The following is an 18,703-nucleotide window of genomic DNA, read 5'->3' on the forward strand; positions in this document are numbered from 1 at the left end:
AGGTCCTGGGCTGGCGTGGTTACATGCAGTCTGTGGTTGTGTGGCTGGTCTCACACTAAACCGGATGTGGAGGTCCTGGGCTGGCGTGGTTACATGCAGTCTGTGGTTGTGTGGCTGGTCTCACACTAAACCGGATATGGAGGTCCTGGGCTGGCGTGGTTTCATGCAGTCTGTGGTTGTGTGGCTGGTCTCACACTAAACCGGATGTGGAGGTCCTGGGCTGGCGTGGTTACATGCAGTCTGTGGTTGTGAGGCTGGTCGGACCTACTGCCAAAGTCTCTAAAACTACATTGGCTTATGGTAGAGAAATGAAAATTCAGTGCTCTAGCAACAGCTCTGGTGGACATTCCTTCAGTCAGCATGCTAAAACTTGAGATATCTGTGGTATTGTGTTGTGTAACAAAACTTTAGAGTGGCCTTTTATTGTCCCCAGTACAATGTGCATCTCAAATCAAATGTTATTTGTCACATGTGCCGAATGCAATAGGTGTGTAGACCGTACCATGAAATGCTTACTTACAAGCCCTTAACCAACAATGCAGTTCAAGAAATAGAGTTAAGAAAATATTTACTAAATAAACTAAAGTAAAAAACATTTATAAAATAAAAAAAGTAACAAGAAAATTACATAACAACAACGAGGCTATATACAGGGGGTACCAGTACTGAGTTAATGTGTGTGTCTACATGTTAGTCGAGGTAATTTTCAAAGTGACTATGCATAGATAATAAACAGCCAGTAGCATCAGTGTAAAAACAAACAAGGGGGGGCAATGTAAATAGTCCATGTAATGATCATGCTGTTTAATCAGCTTCTTGATATGCCACACCTGTCAGGTGGATGAATTATCTTGGCAAAGGGGAAATGCTCACTAACAGGGATGTAAACACATTTGTGCACCACATTTGAGAGAAATAAGCTTTTTGTGCGTATGGAACATTTCTTGGATCTTTTATTTCAGTTTATGAAACATGGGACCAACACTTTACATGTTGCGTTTATATTTTTGTTCAGTATAAATACTAGAATTGAAAAAGGGTCATGTTTTTTCAATCATAAAAATCATTAAATATTATTCCTATCTCTATGTTGTCCTGCTTGAATTTCCCACGCTCTGCCACATCACTTCCTGTTTCAGCACGGTGGACAGCTCCGCGCTCTCTCATTTTACACCCATCGCTTATTCGGCGACTCCAGGCAGGGAGGCAAAGTTTTGGCAATATCTGAGTAACCAGTGCTGCTTCCCGTATTTTAAACCAACGTTTCCCTTCGCAAATGTTTATCAGAACCCTTTGTGGCGATTAGAGTGGAAGAAAGAAAAGAGGAAAGAACAGAAACACCAAGACGGAGGAGCCGAGATGAAATAAATATGCCAAGAGACTCTGATTCCGTAATACCGATTTCTCGCTTTCTACTATTTGGTTGCTGAGGGATAAGAGCGAGCGAGCGACCGCAGCGCTACGAGGGAGCAGAGAGGAGAGGACTTCCGTGCGGGGGACGCAAAGGGACTGATCTGCATGTGAGAGCGTTGGTTCCACACACCCGGAGGAAAGAGATGCAGCCCTCGAGCAAGATCCTGAGTCTTATCGTCCTCGTGTTGATGGGCACAGAACTCACTCAAGTAGGTTTAAACACACGCCATTTTCCCCGCTGTATTAGAGCTACGCTGTGGTGAGCGGTTACTTGGCTCGAGATCCGATAAAATATTAGTACCCGGTGCCTGCTCGGTAGCCTAGACAGACCTAAAGTGAATTAGCCAGTTTCCGCGCTTGAAGAGATTAACGGGTGGGATTACATGGCGAAGATGTGGATACATTGTGCTACACGGGGACAGATAGCGCCAGCAGCGCCCAATGAATGTCACATTGCCTAACTCTAACCGGGCTCTGTGTAATGCGCAGGGATAGATGGACAAAATCCTACAAGCACACAAATGTGTAAATATACAAATATATCACACACTTATAAATTATAAGCAAATGTAATGAGTGAATGACAAATCAACCCATCCAACCAAATCATCTGTGTGAGGGTTAGGGTTATGTCAGCATGGTTATTGTTTTTCATTCTAAATCGAATCAGTGTGATGTGTCTGATATATGTATCGCTATTCCGCATGTGTCGTTTGTTTCGAATAACAAGCAGTCAATATCATTGCATTTCAAGTAGCACAGAACACAGCATGGTCCTTTGAATAAGACCGAAGGAGAAGTGACTGAGGAGCTTGAGAACTTGACTATGGAGACGAGAAAGGAGGTATTTGTTCTAACCAACAAAATAAAACGTTATCGGTCTGACATAAACGACTATCCACCCCAACATATCAATCCAATCACCGAAGAAGTATCCAAGGCCATAATGGTTGATCATGTCATTGAAGAATGTAGTCAAGTGCTGTTCTATTGTCAAATGTCTTAATCACCAGCACAGCATTTGTCAATCTGTGAGAGGATGGTGTGCACAGTTAACCCTACAGTTCAAAGTTCATTCCCAAAAGTGTAGCACAAATGTTTACGTAAAGGGTTGCTCAGATATTTTTACATTATTTTCTGTCTCACTAAACTACAGGTGTATCTGTTCATTCCCACAGACATACACTGTCCTGTCCCCCTGTGCATAAACAAGCTAACTTCAGGCTACCAAACCAAATTGGCATTAGTTCAACATAATCATTCGGTCAACATGTCCATTATGCGCAAATCTATTTCTCAATGTACAATCATCAACCACACAATATTCTATCTATTTCTTTTAAACCCTTTTAATCAACATTCAACCCCAGGGCTCAACATTTGCTTCATTTCAGATTGGAGTAATGTTAATGGACAGCTCTGTCAAATCTCACTCAGAGGACATGGTGGACTGACGTCGATGCCAAGTGAGGTGTGTGTGTGTGTTTTCTACATCACACAGCCTCAGAGAGAAATAGCTGACCCCACAAAACACATAGACACTCTGCTGCCCTCATCTCTCCCATGCATCTTTCACCATGACCAACACATCACTGTAGTCTCCCTATAACACTGTGACACAAACACTGCGCTGAGCTCTCAGTAATGCTGACTCTGTTGTACATGTTGCCCTTCTGATCTCCTTGATTGAAGAGGAAAAGGCATACGAGGTTGGACTTCATCCTGCATTATACAGTTTGGGTGCTACATGTTGTGGTGTCTGTAAGGGGCTGTGTTGGCACTGTAGTGTGTGGCCCTGGATGGCCTTGGTGTGTGTGTACATGCATGCGTGTGCGTGCGTGTGTGTGTGTGTGTTTATATGATTGCATGCGTGTGTTTGAGTGTGTGACTGTTCGTGAGCATTTTGGATGGATGTCATTTGTAACAAGGTCAGTCAATATCTGGCCACAGCCTAAAACCCCACCGACCTCCAGCATTATCAGAACCACTATAATACTCACCGTGGCCACAGCCTCAACCCCCACCGACCTCCAGCATTATCAGAACCACTATAATACTCACCGTGGCCACAGCCTAACCGCCACCGACCTCCAGCATTATCAGAACCACTATAATACTCACCGTGGCCACAGCCTCAACCCCCACCGACCTCCAGCATTATCAGAACCATTATAATACTCACCTTGGCCACAGCCTCAAACCCCACCGACCTCCAGCATTATCAGAACCACTATAATACTCACCGTGGTCACATTCTCAAACCCCACCGACCTCCAGCATTATCAGAACCACTATAATACTCACCGTGGCCACAGCCTCAACCCCCACCGACCTCCAGCATTATCAGAACCACTATAATACTCACCGTGGCCACAGCCTCAAACCCCACCGACCTCCAGCATTATCAGAACCACTATAATACTCACCGTGGCCACAGCCTCAAACCCCACCGACCTCCAGCATTATCAGAACCACTATAATACTCACCGTGGCCACAGCCTCAAACCCCACCGACCTCCAGCATTATCAGAACCACTATAATACTCACCGTGGCCACAGCCTCAAACCCCACCGACCTCCAGCATTATCAGAACCACTATAATACTCACCGTGGCCACAGCCTCAAACCCCACCGACCTCCAGCATTATCAGAACCACTATAATACTCACCGTGGCCACAGCCTCAACCCCCACCGACCTCCAGCATTATCAGAACCACTATAATACTCACCGTGGCCACAGCCTCAAACCCCACCGACCTCCAGCATTATCAGAACCACTATAATACTCACCGTGGCCACAGCCTCAAACCCCACCGACCTCCAGCATTATCAGAACCACTATAATACTCACCGTGGCCACAGCCTAACCCCCACCGACCTCCAGCATTATCAGAACCACTATAATACTCACCGTGGCCACAGCCTCAACCCCCACCGACCTCCAGCATTATCAGAACCACTATAATACTCACCATGGCCACAGCCTAACCCCCACCGACCTCCAGCATTATCAGAACCACTATAATACTCACCGTGGCCACAGCCTAACCCCCACCGACCTCCAGCATTATCAGAACCACTATAATACTCACCGTGGCCACAGCCTCAAACCCCACCGACCTCCAGCATTATCAGAACCACTATAATACTCACCGTGGTCACAGTCTCAAACCCCACCGACCTCCAGCATTATCAGAACCACTATAATACTCACCGTGGCCACAGCCTCAAACCCCACCGACCTCCAGCATTATCAGAACCACTATAATACTCACCGTGGCCACAGCCTAACCCCCACCGACCTCCAGCATTATCAGAACCACTATAATACTCACCGTGGCCACAGCCTCAAACCCCACCGACCTCCAGCATTATCAGAACCACTATAATAATCACCGTGGCCACAGCCTCAAACCCCACCGACCTCCAGCATTATCAGAACCACTATAATACTCACCGTGGCCACAGCCTAACCCCCACCTGCCTCCAGCATTATCAGAACCACTATAATACTCACCGTGGCCACAGCCTCAACCCCCACCGACCTCCAGCATTATCAGAACCACTATAATACTCACCGTGGCCACAGCCTCAAACCCCACCGACCTCCAGCATTATCAGAACCACTATAATACTCACCGTGGCCACAGCCTCAACCCCCACCGACCTCCAGCATTATCAGAACCACTATAATACTCACCGTGGCCACAGCCTCAAACCCCACCGACCTCCAGCATTATCAGAACCACTATAATACTCACCGTGGCCACAGCCTCAAACCCCACCGACCTCCAGCATTATCAGAACCACTATAATACTCACCGTGGCCACAGCCTAACCCCCACCGACCTCCAGCATTATCAGAACCACTATAATACTCACCGTGGCCACAGCCTCAACCCCCACCGACCTCCAGCATTATCAGAACCACTATAATACTCACCGTGGCCACAGCCTAACCCCCACCGACCTCCAGCATTATCAGAACCACTATAATACTCACCGTGGCCACAGCCTAACCCCCACCGACCTCCAGCATTATCAGAACCACTATAATACTCACCGTGGCCACAGCCTCAAACCCCACCGACCTCCAGCATTATCAGAACCACTATAATACTCACCGTGGTCACAGTCTCAAACCCCACCGACCTCCAGCATTATCAGAACCACTATAATACTCACCGTGGCCACAGCCTCAAACCCCACCGACCTCCAGCATTATCAGAACCACTATAATACTCACCGTGGCCACAGCCTAACCCCCACCGACCTCCAGCATTATCAGAACCACTATAATACTCACCGTGGCCACAGCCTCAAACCCCACCGACCTCCAGCATTATCAGAACCACTATAATAATCACCGTGGCCACAGCCTCAACCCCCACCGACCTCCAGCATTATCAGAACCACTATAATACTCACCGTGGCCACAGCCTAACCCCCACCTGCCTCCAGCATTATCAGAACCACTATAATACTCACCGTGGCCACAGCCTCAACCCCCACCGACCTCCAGCATTATCAGAACCACTATAATACTCACCGTGGCCACAGCCTCAAACCCCACCGACCTCCAGCATTATCAGAACCACTATAATACTCACCGTGGCCACAGCCTCAACCCCCACCGACCTCCAGCATTATCAGAACCACTATAATACTCACCGTGGCCACAGCCTCAACCCCCACCGACCTCCAGCATTATCAGAACCACTATAATACTCACAGTGGCCACAGCCTCAAACCCCACCGACCTCCAGCATTATCAGAACCACTATAATACTCACCGTGGCCACAGCCTCAAACCCCACCGACCTCCAGCATTATCAGAACCACTATAATACTCACCGTGGCCACAGCCTAACCCCCACCGACCTCCAGCATTATCAGAACCACTATAATACTCACCGTGGCCACAGCCTCAACCCCCACCGACCTCCAGCATTATCAGAACCATTATAATACTCACCGTGGCCACAGCCTCAAACCCCACCGACCTCCAGCATTATCAGAACCACTATAATACTCACCGTGGTCACAGTCTCAAACCCCACCGACCTCCAGCATTATCAGAACCACTATAATACTCACCGTGGCCACAGCCTCAACCCCCACCGACCTCCAGCATTATCAGAACCACTATAATACTCACCGTGGCCACAGCCTCAAACCCCACCGACCTCCAGCATTATCAGAACCACTATAATACTCACCGTGGCCACAGCCTAACCCCCACCGACCTCCAGCATTATCAGAACCACTATAATACTCACCGTGGCCACAGCCTCAACCCCCACCGACCTCCAGCATTATCAGAACCACTATAATACTCACCGTGGCCACAGCCTAACCCCCACCGACCTCCAGCATTATCAGAACCACTATAATACTCACCGTGGCCACAGCCTCAAACCCCACCGACCTCCAGCATTATCAGAACCACTATAATACTCACCGTGGCCACAGCCTCAACCCCCACCGACCTCCAGCATTATCAGAACCACTATAATACTCACCGTGGCCACAGCCTCAACCCCCACCGACCTCCAGCATTATCAGAACCACTATAATACTCACCGTGGCCACAGCCTCAACCCCCACCGACCTCCAGTATTATCAGAACCACTATAATACTCACCGTGGCCACAGCCTCAAACCCCACTGACCTCCAGCATTATCAGAACCACTATAATACTCACCGTGGCCACAGCCTCAACCCCCACCGACCTCCAGCATTATCAGAACCACTATAATACTCACCGTGGCCACAGCCTCAACCCCCACCGACCTCCAGTATTATCAGAACCACTATAATACTCACCGTGGCCACAGCCTCAAACCCCACTGACCTCCAGCATTATCAGAACCACTATAATACTCACCGTGGCCACAGCCTAACCCCCACCTGCCTCCAGCATTATCAGAACCACTATAATACTCACCGTGGCCACAGCCTCAACCCCCACCGACCTCCAGCAATATCAGAACCACTATAATACTCACCGTGGCCACAGCCTCAAACCCCACCTGCCTCCAGCATTATCAGAACCACTATAATACTCACCGTGGCCACAGCCTAACCCCCACCTGCCTCCAGCATTATCAGAACCACTATAATACTCACCGTGGAGCACTATTTATAGCTTAACCGACAACAGAGACCTTACAACATCAAACACCACACACATCACACTCAAGGATGCCGAGGTAGAGGGAAAGTGGGTGTTTTGGAAAGAGTTGGAGTGAGAGAGATTGGGGACAAAGACAGAAATATGGGTTGGAGATAGACAGAGAGAGTGTGTGAGAGGGAGAGGGAGAGAGAGAGAGAGAGAGAGAGAGAGAGAGAGAGAGAGAGCAAAAGAGAGAGAGAGAAAGAAAAAGAAAAAGAGAGAGAAAGTGAGAGAGATAGAGAGAGAGCAAAAGAGAAAGAGAACAGAGCAGAGATAGAAAGAGCAGCACATTTCTTTGTGATCAAAGCCAGACTCACCTTTATTGGAAAGATTCTGTTTCAACATAACTTGCTCTAGAGGTGATGATTTATGTCACCCCACTTCACTTTTACCCCTACAGCCTGGACAGATACAAGATACAGATGTCTTTCTGAAAACATTGCCACTGCAGGCTATTGTTTTATTTTAGAGAGGAACGTAAAAGTATTTAGGAGATGTCACTGAGGCAGTGTACATATTAATCTGTGTTATTTCACTGTCCTTAGTCTACAGCAGGACTCTCTAACCCTCTTCCTGGAGAGCTTCCCTCCTGTAGGTTTTCCCTCCAACCCCAGTTGTATCCTGATTCAGCTTATCAACCAGCTAATTATTAGAATCAGATGCACTAGATTAGGGTGGAAGTGAAAACCAACAAGACTATAGCTCTGCAGGAACAGATTGGAGAGACACGGTCTGCAGTATGCACTGAAATGAAATGGATTATTTCTTCTGTAATCCGTGGAGGATGATTTGTGTCAGGTGCTGTGGTCTGGAGCAGAACAACAACAAGTCACAATGATGGACATCCTCTTTCTGTCTCTCTGTCGTTTTATCTCTCTCTATCACACCCTCATGTACACACTCACTTTCTCTCAGCCACACAAAGACACACACACAAAGACACACACACAAAGACACACACACAAAGACACAGACAGACAGGCACACACACACACACACACACACACACACACACACACACACACACACACACACACACACACACACACACACACACTGGCTGTCAATTCTTCAGGCAATATAACCAACATCCGTCCTCACATCTTGACAGATGTTCTACCATAACACATCAGATGTTCTACCATAACACATCAGATGTTCTACCATAACACATCAGATGATCTACCATAACACATCAGATGTTCTACCATAACACATCAGATGTTCTACCATAACACATCAGATGTTCTACCATAACACATCAGATGTTCTACCATAACACATCAGATGTTCTACCATAACACATCAGATGTTCTACCATAACACATCAGATGTTCTACCATAACACATCAGATGTTCTACCATAACACATCAGATGTTCTACCTTAACACATCAGATGTTCTACCATAACACATCAGATGTTCTACCATAACACATCAGATGTTCTACCATAACACATCAGATGATCTACCATAACACATCAGATGTTCTACCATAACACATCAGATGTTCTACCATAACACATCAGATGTTCTACCATAACACATCAGATGATCCACCACATTCTTTAGTCATTATATTCGCATACACGTCAGACCCCTGGAGCAGTATGTATGCCAGAGTTTTTTAATGAACATGTATTCAGAGCATAGCTAGTATGTGGAGAAGGGTCTGACGGCGGCAAAGAGGGCGATTGGTTTCCCTGAGCGGTTCTTCCCTGGGCGGTTCTTCCCTGAGTGGTTCATCCCTGGGCGGTTCTTCCCTGAGTGGTTCATCCCTGGGCGGTTCTTCCCTGAGCGGTTCTTCCCTGGGCGGTTCTTCCCTGGGCGGTTCTTCCCTGGGCGGTTCTTCCCTGAGCGGTTCTTCCCTGAGCGGTTCATCCCTGGGCGGTTCATCCCTGGGCGGTTCTTCCCTGAGCGGTTCTTCCCTGGGCGGTTCTTCCCTGGGCGGTTCTTCCCTGGGCGGTTCTTCCCTGGGCGGTTCTTCCCTGGGGTGTTCTTCCCAGGAGTTATCCCGGTCTTGGGCCGCAGTCAGACCTTATTGAGGATCTGGGCAGTATTTATTCCAGAATTCCTTCATGTTTGAAGCATAGCTAGTGTGGGAAGTATTTGTTGTGTTTCTTAATGAACATGTTTTTGAAGCAGAAATACTATAGTGAGTGTTTGTTGTTGTTGTTGGTTTATGTTGTCAGTTATGCAGAGAAGGGCCAGCTGTTCCCGTGGCAGCTCTGTGAAGGCTTCAAGCCCGCTACACCCACTAGAAAAGAGAAAGAGGTGTTCATCATGAAAAGTTTACACTATAATCAATTCAGTTCTTGTGAAAGAGAGAAAGATGGAGAGAAAGATGGAGTGTCTGCAGCTGCATTGCATTATGCTGGGATTGACAACTTGGATTTGATTTATTCATAAATCAATGTAAGTGAAACTCTGAAAGTTAGTTATCATCACAGAGTTGTACAGTGTACATATGTTAAACTGTACTTTCTCAGTTGTACACGTAGACGATCTGAAATGGCCATATTGTCCTTTTACATCCTATAAACATGTCTCTCTCTGTGAAATAGTCAGCCAGGAGTGACAAGACTGAGCAGTCCACCACTGACCGATCTGGTCCACTGGTTTATCCCCTATTAGCTGATCTGTCCATGGGGAGGGTCAGGGGGAAGGTTTCCCGGACACAGATTAAACTTAGTCATGGACTAAAAACCATGCTGAAGGTCTAGGCTTAATTTCTGTTGCGGAAATCGTCCCAGAGTGTGTTAGTGTAGAGTATTAGTGCTTAGTACTGATATGCTAACTGACTGGCAGAATTGAGATGGCCCTGGGCTGGGGTGAGCAGAGCGGGGCAGGGGAGGAGAGGGCAGGAAAGGGATGGGTTGGATTGAGCTGGGATGGACAGGGCAGGGCAGTAGAGGGCAGGTACAGTGGTGAACTGACCCCCTCTGATACCTCACATTGTCCTGCAGAGTCACAACTGCTGTGTTCTGTTCACTGAGAAAGGTCGAGAGAGAAGGGGGACGGAGAGAGAGAGACAGAGAAACTCAGAGAAAGAAAGAGACAGATACAGAGGGGGAGAGCGGGAAAGGGAAGGGGAAATAGAGTGAAGGTGAGAGAGAATGGGAGAGTGAGTCTTTTATTTATATCAGCATATGGCATTACGGCGAGGACGGAAGTAGCCCATATAGCACTGTGGATATTTGGGGTCTTGATGTAATAACTTACAGTATGACAGCTAAGCCTATAGGTGGAGAACAAAACAAGTATTGTAATGCTCTGCTCAGTGCACAGCTCAGGGCTCTGAGTCTTCACAATGTTTACATGAGACAGATTTGCTTTGTAATTTAAATATTTATTGAGTAAAATTATTCAAATAATTAAAGGGAGGATTCAAAAATTCACAAGGTGATGTAAGAAAAGAAGTGGACAGGTATTGGGCCTACAATATGGGCCCGTATTCATAAAGCGTCTCAGAGTATGAGTGCTGATCTAGGGCCAGGTATCCCTGTCCATGTAATCTTGGATCAACACTCATACTCTTGAGTGCTTTGTAAATATGGGCCCTGGTGTGTCATATTGGTGTTGTGGCAATTATGGTGAGGTAGATTTCTTAAAGGGGTATGAGTTCACTTGTGATTTTCCTTCTTGATCTTCTTTCGTCCAGTCTCTCATGGTCTCTCTCTCACTCTCTGGTGTTCATCTAGTAGATATCCTCCTAACCGTGTATAATACAGAAACTCATGGGTGGGTTGAGAGAGAGCGAGCCATAATCCAGCTGAACATGAATGTTGTTATGTTTGCGTGTAACACCGTCAGAAGGCCTTTGGTGACGCATTTATTCAAACAACACACTTAAATTGGGTTGTGACATTCATGTGATGTCGCGCGGCTATTTAACGAACAATATTATGACTACTGTCCCTTTAAGATAGTTTGATTTACCAGCAATACCGACAGCAGCTACACGATGGCGCCAGAGTCTTTCACATAGGCCCTACATCTCTTCAATTTTATTTTATACTCGAATGTAGTGCTGATGATGACAGGTGCGCGCTGTCGGGATTTTTTAAATAAAGACATCAAATTGCCCTATTATGCGTATATATTTTTTATTTAACTAGGCAAGTCAGTTAAGAACAAATTCTTATTTACAATGACGGCCTATAGTAGGTTAACTTCCTTGTTCAGGGGCAGAACGACAGATTTTTACCTTGTCAGTTCAGGGATTCGACGCACCAACCTTTCGGTTACTGGCCCAACTCTCTAACCACTAGGCTACCTGTCGCCCCATATATATCTATATATGATCCTTATTGCCTAGCTCACCTTCATTAAATAAAATAATAACGGACTTTAATACATGGGGCTGTTCATTAAATGAACGTCAAGTTGAGTTATTCTCGGTACCCCAACAGCTCGCGCTCCACGGGGGTGGTGTGAGAAAAATATCACCTGCCCTGGCCTGGAAAATTAAGCACTCAGCTTCTTGCGTCCGGACGAGTGACGCGACCTTACCCGAAACTGCTCTTTGCCCAATCCCCCCGGGGATAATAACTCGCTATCCGAGATAATACCAGCCAGGCAGCCACAGACCCCCGGTGACACGGGGAAGGGCTTCTCGAGCAGCAGGCAAGACGAACCTGGCTGACATCACCGTTGCGCGTAGCTCGTGCTGCTATAGATCCGTAGGCTTCTCCTCCCTCCTCCGCCTTTTGGAACAGCCTGTGTGTATTCACTGCACTTAATCAAGGAGCGCGCGAGGCAGGAGGCGGACGGAGGGCGTGAACTAAAGAGGAACGGAGAACGGGAAAGCCACCAGAGCGCGGGACAGCACAGAGAGAGAAAGAGATACCCATCCAGATACATTTTATTTTCTCTCTAAACCGCTCCTCAATCTCACTTTCTCCCGGCTTTCGGGACTGTCAGATTCGGCATCGAGGGTTTGATCCAAACCTGCAAACCTGCTCCTGCGGGCTTTTTCCAAACTCCGAACCCTTTAGCCGTTCACCAGTGATGTCCAAGGAACAACCGACCAAACCGGGGCTACGGGTGTTACACCAGAAGGCTATGGCTTCACTAGGCAACATGGATTGCCTTGCTCGTTTCTCGCCGGATTGTGCTGCAATAGAATGAAGCTGGTTTGGGTTAAACGCAGAGTGCAGAGATGTCGGTGCCTTTGCTGAAGATCGGCGTTGTGCTGAGCACCATGGCGATGATCACGAACTGGATGTCGCAGACTCTGCCCTCTCTAGTGGGGCTCAACACCACCAAGCTCGCCGCGGAGAGGGCAGGCTACCCGGACAGGAGCACCGGAGTAAGTGGCACCGCTACTTTACGCTTCCCGTGGGTTCATTTTGTCTGCATAAAAAATAACGGGTTTTGCTACCATTATTTACCTAGCTGGAGGATTTTATGGTTGGTTAATGAATTATTAAAAGTTTATTTAGGCCTATTAGGCTATTGCCTCCTCCAAAATCTCATATTTGTTGCTTGACAGAGTCACTAGTATTTATGTTGCGCTGTCTATGTTTTCAGCGCCTGGTTGCTTGTCAGATCTTAGAGAAAATGGAATTTCAGAGGCATGATTAATATCTCTCAGGTTGATCACTCGCGGGATAGATATAGAGACGGAGAGCGAGATAGTCTTGTTATATGTTACTGTATTTTCGAGGAGGGGCGTGGGAGCGCGCTGCGTTGTGAGAGGTGGAGGAGAACAAGGGCGCGCGGTGGAGACTGAGAGAGACAATGTTTTTTGTTGTTGGATGCTGCCATTGATAAAACGCTGCAAGGTAAACATTTTGTGAAAATGAAATTTCGCATCCAGACCTTTCCAGTGAAGTCAGGCGGCAGCCAGGCACCCTCAGTTCAGCGGGGTCTCTGATTATCGAATGAAGGGCGCACCAGAGAAAACAGGATTCTTTTATTACGCGGGGCATATTGCTTCTTGTCTTCTTGTCTCTTTGTCAAGCACAATCGGACTTTTTGGTTAATCAAAGTAAATTGTTATGATTATTATGAAATATAAATCGTCTCATACTTTGTGAGATATTTTACGTATTAAGGTTGACTATGAAACCATTCATAAAACCCACGCCTTCATGGGTTACATTTTTGGCAAAAAGCTATTGGATTACAACATATACAATTTCAATAGAGTCATTTTTAAAACAATACTATCTACTTCAATGTAAAGGCTGCACTGTAATGAATAAAGATCCCTGTGCCTACATAGTCATTTTAGTTTATTATGTGATGATCAGATGGACAAAATGTTGCATTATTACATAGTAATAAAGATCAATCGGGTGGAGTGCTTTGCTCTCTCTGATCTGTACTCCCGCGGAATTATTGATAAAAGATTCCTCCAAACGAACTTGCCTTTCATGGTGATATTGTCCTAATGACTGGATAAACTAGTGTAGTAGTAGAGTACTACAGTACATACTGTACCAGGTAATCCAGCATCCACCTTGTCACTATATTCAGTCAATGCCCCTGTGAAGTGAATATGGCAAGGTTTCCAGTTGGTTCTAAACATTCACATAGTTTTATTTTCAATTCATTTACCCAATTTGAAGTACATTATTGGTGACATTTTTGGTGAACTTCTAGGATAGTATGTACAGTAATGACTAAAACAGATCCTAGCACTCTATCCATTGACTCTCAGTAGTGTGCCAGACACATCATAATGCACATAGATCAGTGTTCACTACTGAAATAGGATGGTCATGATGCAGGCTACAGTGAAACGATAGATTGTGGACGAGTGTGTCGATTCAGGATCAGGATGCTGCTGGCTTTTATGTACTGTGGTAATGGAAGGGCTAATATTTCAGATGAATCAGGCAGATATTCTGTTTTAAGAGACTGAATAGGAGGGAAGTGCCACTGTAGCCAGTCTTAGCCCGGTCTCAATGTGGACTGATTGGACTGTGTTGATTGTTTAGTCTTGACAATCTCACACCTTCTATTCGTGTTGTTTTATAATTGGACACCAATAACTTTGATAATGTACATAGATGAGTATTTGGACAAGTCTCGACCAGTTCGATAGGCTGCCGTTCCCCTCTGATGGCATGTTATAATTTGATGGAGCGGGGCGGGAGGAGTTTAACGGGTTCTCATCGTGGCCAGATGGCGCCGTGCGCAATCCTGCGTGCGTGTGCATCCCACAGACAGACTGACATTATGTAAGCGCTGGCTGTATCTATGTAGTAGTGAGGGTTTAACGCACGACTCCACTCCACCACTCCAACGGGTGCGACACGTCACCACAAGCCTACACCGTGTGATTGAAACGTACTGCTAAGATAAGCCTATTCAGTCAGAGAGCAGGCGAGGAGGGATGGGGTACAATACTTTATTCAACAAATCCCTGACAATTGGATTATAGGATGAATGCTTTTGTTATTCTCTTGTCTCATCTGTTTTCTCTTATTTTTTTCCCTTTCATCCCCTCATCTCTTTTTATCCCTTCCTACCGCTCTTACCTCTCTCAAACACTCTCCTGTTTTCTCTCTTTTTCGTCCTCTTCTTTCCCACTTTATGTAACATCACTTTCTTTCTTGCTTCTGACTCTCTCTCTCTATCTTTCTCCCTTTCTCTGTCCATCCTTCCCTCCATCTCTCTCTTCCAGGTGTTGCCAGCGAACCCAGAGGAGTCGTGGCAGGTGTACAGTTCTGCCCAGGACAGTGAGGGGAGGTGTGTGTGCACCGTGGTGGCACCGCAGCAGTCCATGTGTTCACGAGACGCCCGCACCAAACAGCTGAGGCAACTACTGGAGAAGGTAACTATGGTGACAAAATGTCCACAGCAACACTAATGACCTGCCGCGTCTTACCTCACAGACTGCAGATCACCCCCCCATCCCATCCTGGACAGCAGCCCAATCATGCACGCACACAAACACAGACACATGGACAGCATCCCTAGACAAGCTACAGGAGCAGCATCCTGCCTCAACCTGTTCAACACCACAGACTCTGAGCCCATGCTATAGAAATATAATTTCTAGAATGGGCATCCCCATTCAAGTCAATGTTCTGTGATGGATGAATCGGTGGCCATATTGAGTGTACGCATGCCCATTTCCATGTCTCCCTGATCTCCCCTGTGATAGGTCCAGAACATGACCCAGTCCATCCAGGTGCTGGACCAGCGGACCCAGAGAGACCTGCAGTACGTGGAGAAGATGGAGGTGCAGCTGAGAGGTCTGGAGACCAAGTTCAGACAGGTGGAGGAGAACCACAAGCAGAACATCGCCAAGCAATACAAGGTACAGCAGCAGCCCAGCACACCTAAACCCACCCTGCTGGGGCTATGGGGCTATCACCATGACCACCGCCACTCATCTGACACAACCACCTCCACCCTCCATTGATGGGTTTATGTGTGTGCCCACGGCCCACTCAGGATATGGTCCAGCATCACATGATAAACAACAACATTCTTATTCTAAAGTTATTCGAAAAGATACTTAGGTGCTGGATCCTCGCAGATTATCAACAGATTATCAACTAAAAAAATGCAATTTCAATACTTATCTATTATCTATATTTAATTACTGGTTAATGAATGAGTGTTGAGATTGAACCATTGGATTGAACCATTTCCTTTTCTATGGTTCAGCATCATCAACCTCACCTAGAGTGTTTTCTATAGTCTCTAGGAACAGCTCTGAGTTTTAATGTATCAGGACTGTATCAGAATTAACTAAAGACCCAGGACTTAGGACTTTTGATAGGAAGGTTTTGGATTCAATATCTAAATAAACACTCTTCTTCCTCCACAACAAAATCTGCTTGTAACCGTTATTACAACCGCAACTACCATTTCCACTAACACTAGTACTTCTACTAATAACATTAGGAACCATAATTCATTCTGGTGTACGAGCTGGAGGGATATTGGACAATTCAGTGGGCGCATGCAAAAACTATCATCAACCAGATATTCATTCATTGCTTGGCTCACCTTCCTTCCTCCCTTCCTCCTTTCCTCCTCCTCCTCCTCCCTCTCCTCCCTTTAAAATGATTATCACCAATTACAATTTAGCACCACACATTTTTTTGATTGATTGATTGGTTGATCGGTTGATTGGTTGATTGATTGATTGAACTAATCAATGAGAGAGGGTAGTAGATTCACCAGTAAGTCACAGCTAACTTTTAAAACCACATAGGATGCGTTCGTAAATTCACTCTGGCTATCTACTCCGATTTAGAGCACCTCGCCAGTGTGCAGAAAAACTGATGAATTTACGAACGCTCAACACCCTTTGAATATGGCCGGTGTCAGTAAACGTCGGCAAAAAAGCGTAATTAAATTGATGCCAGCAGCACAGTTACAGTCACCCACGCTCTGGATAACATGTAAACAGCCTAACCAGCTCTGCTAGGGAGAGTAAAATGGTCAGGGTGAGGTGTTGACGTGTTCATGTCTGGAAGTAGCTAGCAAGCTAGCCAACATTAGCCAGTTAGCTTGGGTGCTTGACTGCCGTTGTGTGGTCAGAACGCTCGGATCAACCCTACTCCTCGGCCAGAGCATCCAGTGTGAGCTCTGAACGCTCCGAGAGCGAAACGCTCTGAATTTACTAATGTACAATCTGACAACGCTCTGAATTTATGAACGCCCAGAGCGCACTCTGAGCGCACTCTGGCGCTCCAGATTAAATTTACGAACACACCCATAGTCAGAAGCTACATGCACATTGATGTAAGTTTCCTGGCACTCAGACAAATACTGTAGATCCATTTTCCCACTCCTCTCCAGTTACCTGTCTAATGATGATAGACTGAACCTCAGCATGTATTGTAGTCTCAACATTAACAGCAGTATCAATGACAAAACAACTATTTACACCCCCTGCATCCCTGACTGACTCTACATTTCCAATGCATGCCTTCCACGTTCATATCATGAGTGCAAAATCAAAGCATGCTTAACATACTCTCTAATCCAGTGTGTGTTGTTCTGTGTCTCTTAGATAGGTTAGTGAGCTAGATGTCAACAGTATGTTATTTTCTTGCTTGCAGGGCTAACTTTAGGACATGTAAAGAGAGAAGAAGAGGCAGGTCAATCCCATGTTCCACCTGAACTGGGCTACCACAGTACTGCGAGATTTACGAGCGTTCATGATTTACCTTTCGCACCATTAGTACTACTACTAAGAAACCCCACCTACCCCTTTCCCAAATAACCAACCAGCCAACTTTACCTACCTGAAACCCCACCTACCCCTTTCCCAAATAACCAACCAGCCAACTCTACCTACCTGAAACCCCACCTACCCCTTTCCCAAATAACCAACCAGCCAGCTCTACCTACCTGAAACCCCACCTACCCCTTTCCCAAATAACCAACCAGCCAACTATACCTACCTGAAACCCCACCTACCCCTTTCCAAATAACCAACCAGCCAGCTCTACCTACCTGAAACCCCACCTACCCCTTTCCCAAATAACCAACCAGCCAACTCTACCTACCTGAAACCCCACCTACCCCTTTCCCAAATAACCAACCAGCCAACTCTACCTACCTGAAACCCCACCTACCCCTTTCCCAAATAACCAACCAGCCAACTCTACCTACCTGAAACCCCACCTACCCCTTTCCCAAATAACCAACCAGCCAACTCTACCTACCTGAAACCCCACCTACCCCTTTCCCAAATAACCAACCAGCCAGCCCACTCTACCTACCTGAAACCCCACCTACCCCTTTCCCAAATAACTTACCAGCCAACTCTACCTACCTGAAACCCCACCTACCCCTTTCCAAAATAACCAACCAGCCAACTCTACCTACCTGAAACCCCACCTACCCCTTTCCCAAATAACCAACCAGCCAACTCTACCTACCTGAAACCCTACCTACCCCTTTCCCAAATAACCAACCAGCCAACTCTACCTACCTGAAACCCCACCTACCCCTTTCCCAAATAACCAACCAGCCAGCTCTACCTACCTGAAACCCCACCTACCCCTTTCCCAAATAACCAACCAGCCAACTCTACCTACCTGAAACCCCACCTACCCCTTTCCCAAATAACCAACCAACCAGCTCTACCTACCTGAAACCCCACCTACCCCTTTCCAAAATAACCAACCAGCC

At 46.5% G+C, this 18,703-nt stretch overlaps 1 protein-coding gene across 2 annotated transcripts in view; it reads left to right on the forward strand.

Moving 5' to 3' along the window:
- The first annotated feature begins 1,168 nt into the window (after positions 1-1,168).
- Positions 1,169-18,703, forward strand: part of LOC115159841 (noelin) — a 32,839-nt gene continuing 15,304 nt past the window's right edge. Inside the window, exons 1-3 of one of the 2 annotated variants that reach the window (XM_029709895.1) lie at positions 1,169-1,622; positions 15,228-15,377; positions 15,711-15,866. In XM_029709895.1, coding sequence (XP_029565755.1) covers positions 1,557-1,622; positions 15,228-15,377; positions 15,711-15,866 — 372 coding nt within the window. In that variant the 5' untranslated portion in view covers positions 1,169-1,556. Of the gene's footprint in view, positions 1,623-12,069; positions 12,903-15,227; positions 15,378-15,710; positions 15,867-18,703 lie in introns of those variants that run through there. The other variant, XM_029709894.1, reaches the window with a different exon arrangement.

The sequence above is a fragment of the Salmo trutta genome, chromosome 23, assembly GCF_901001165.1.
Source record: "Salmo trutta chromosome 23, fSalTru1.1, whole genome shotgun sequence".
Classification (NCBI taxonomy): domain Eukaryota; kingdom Metazoa; phylum Chordata; class Actinopteri; order Salmoniformes; family Salmonidae; genus Salmo; species Salmo trutta.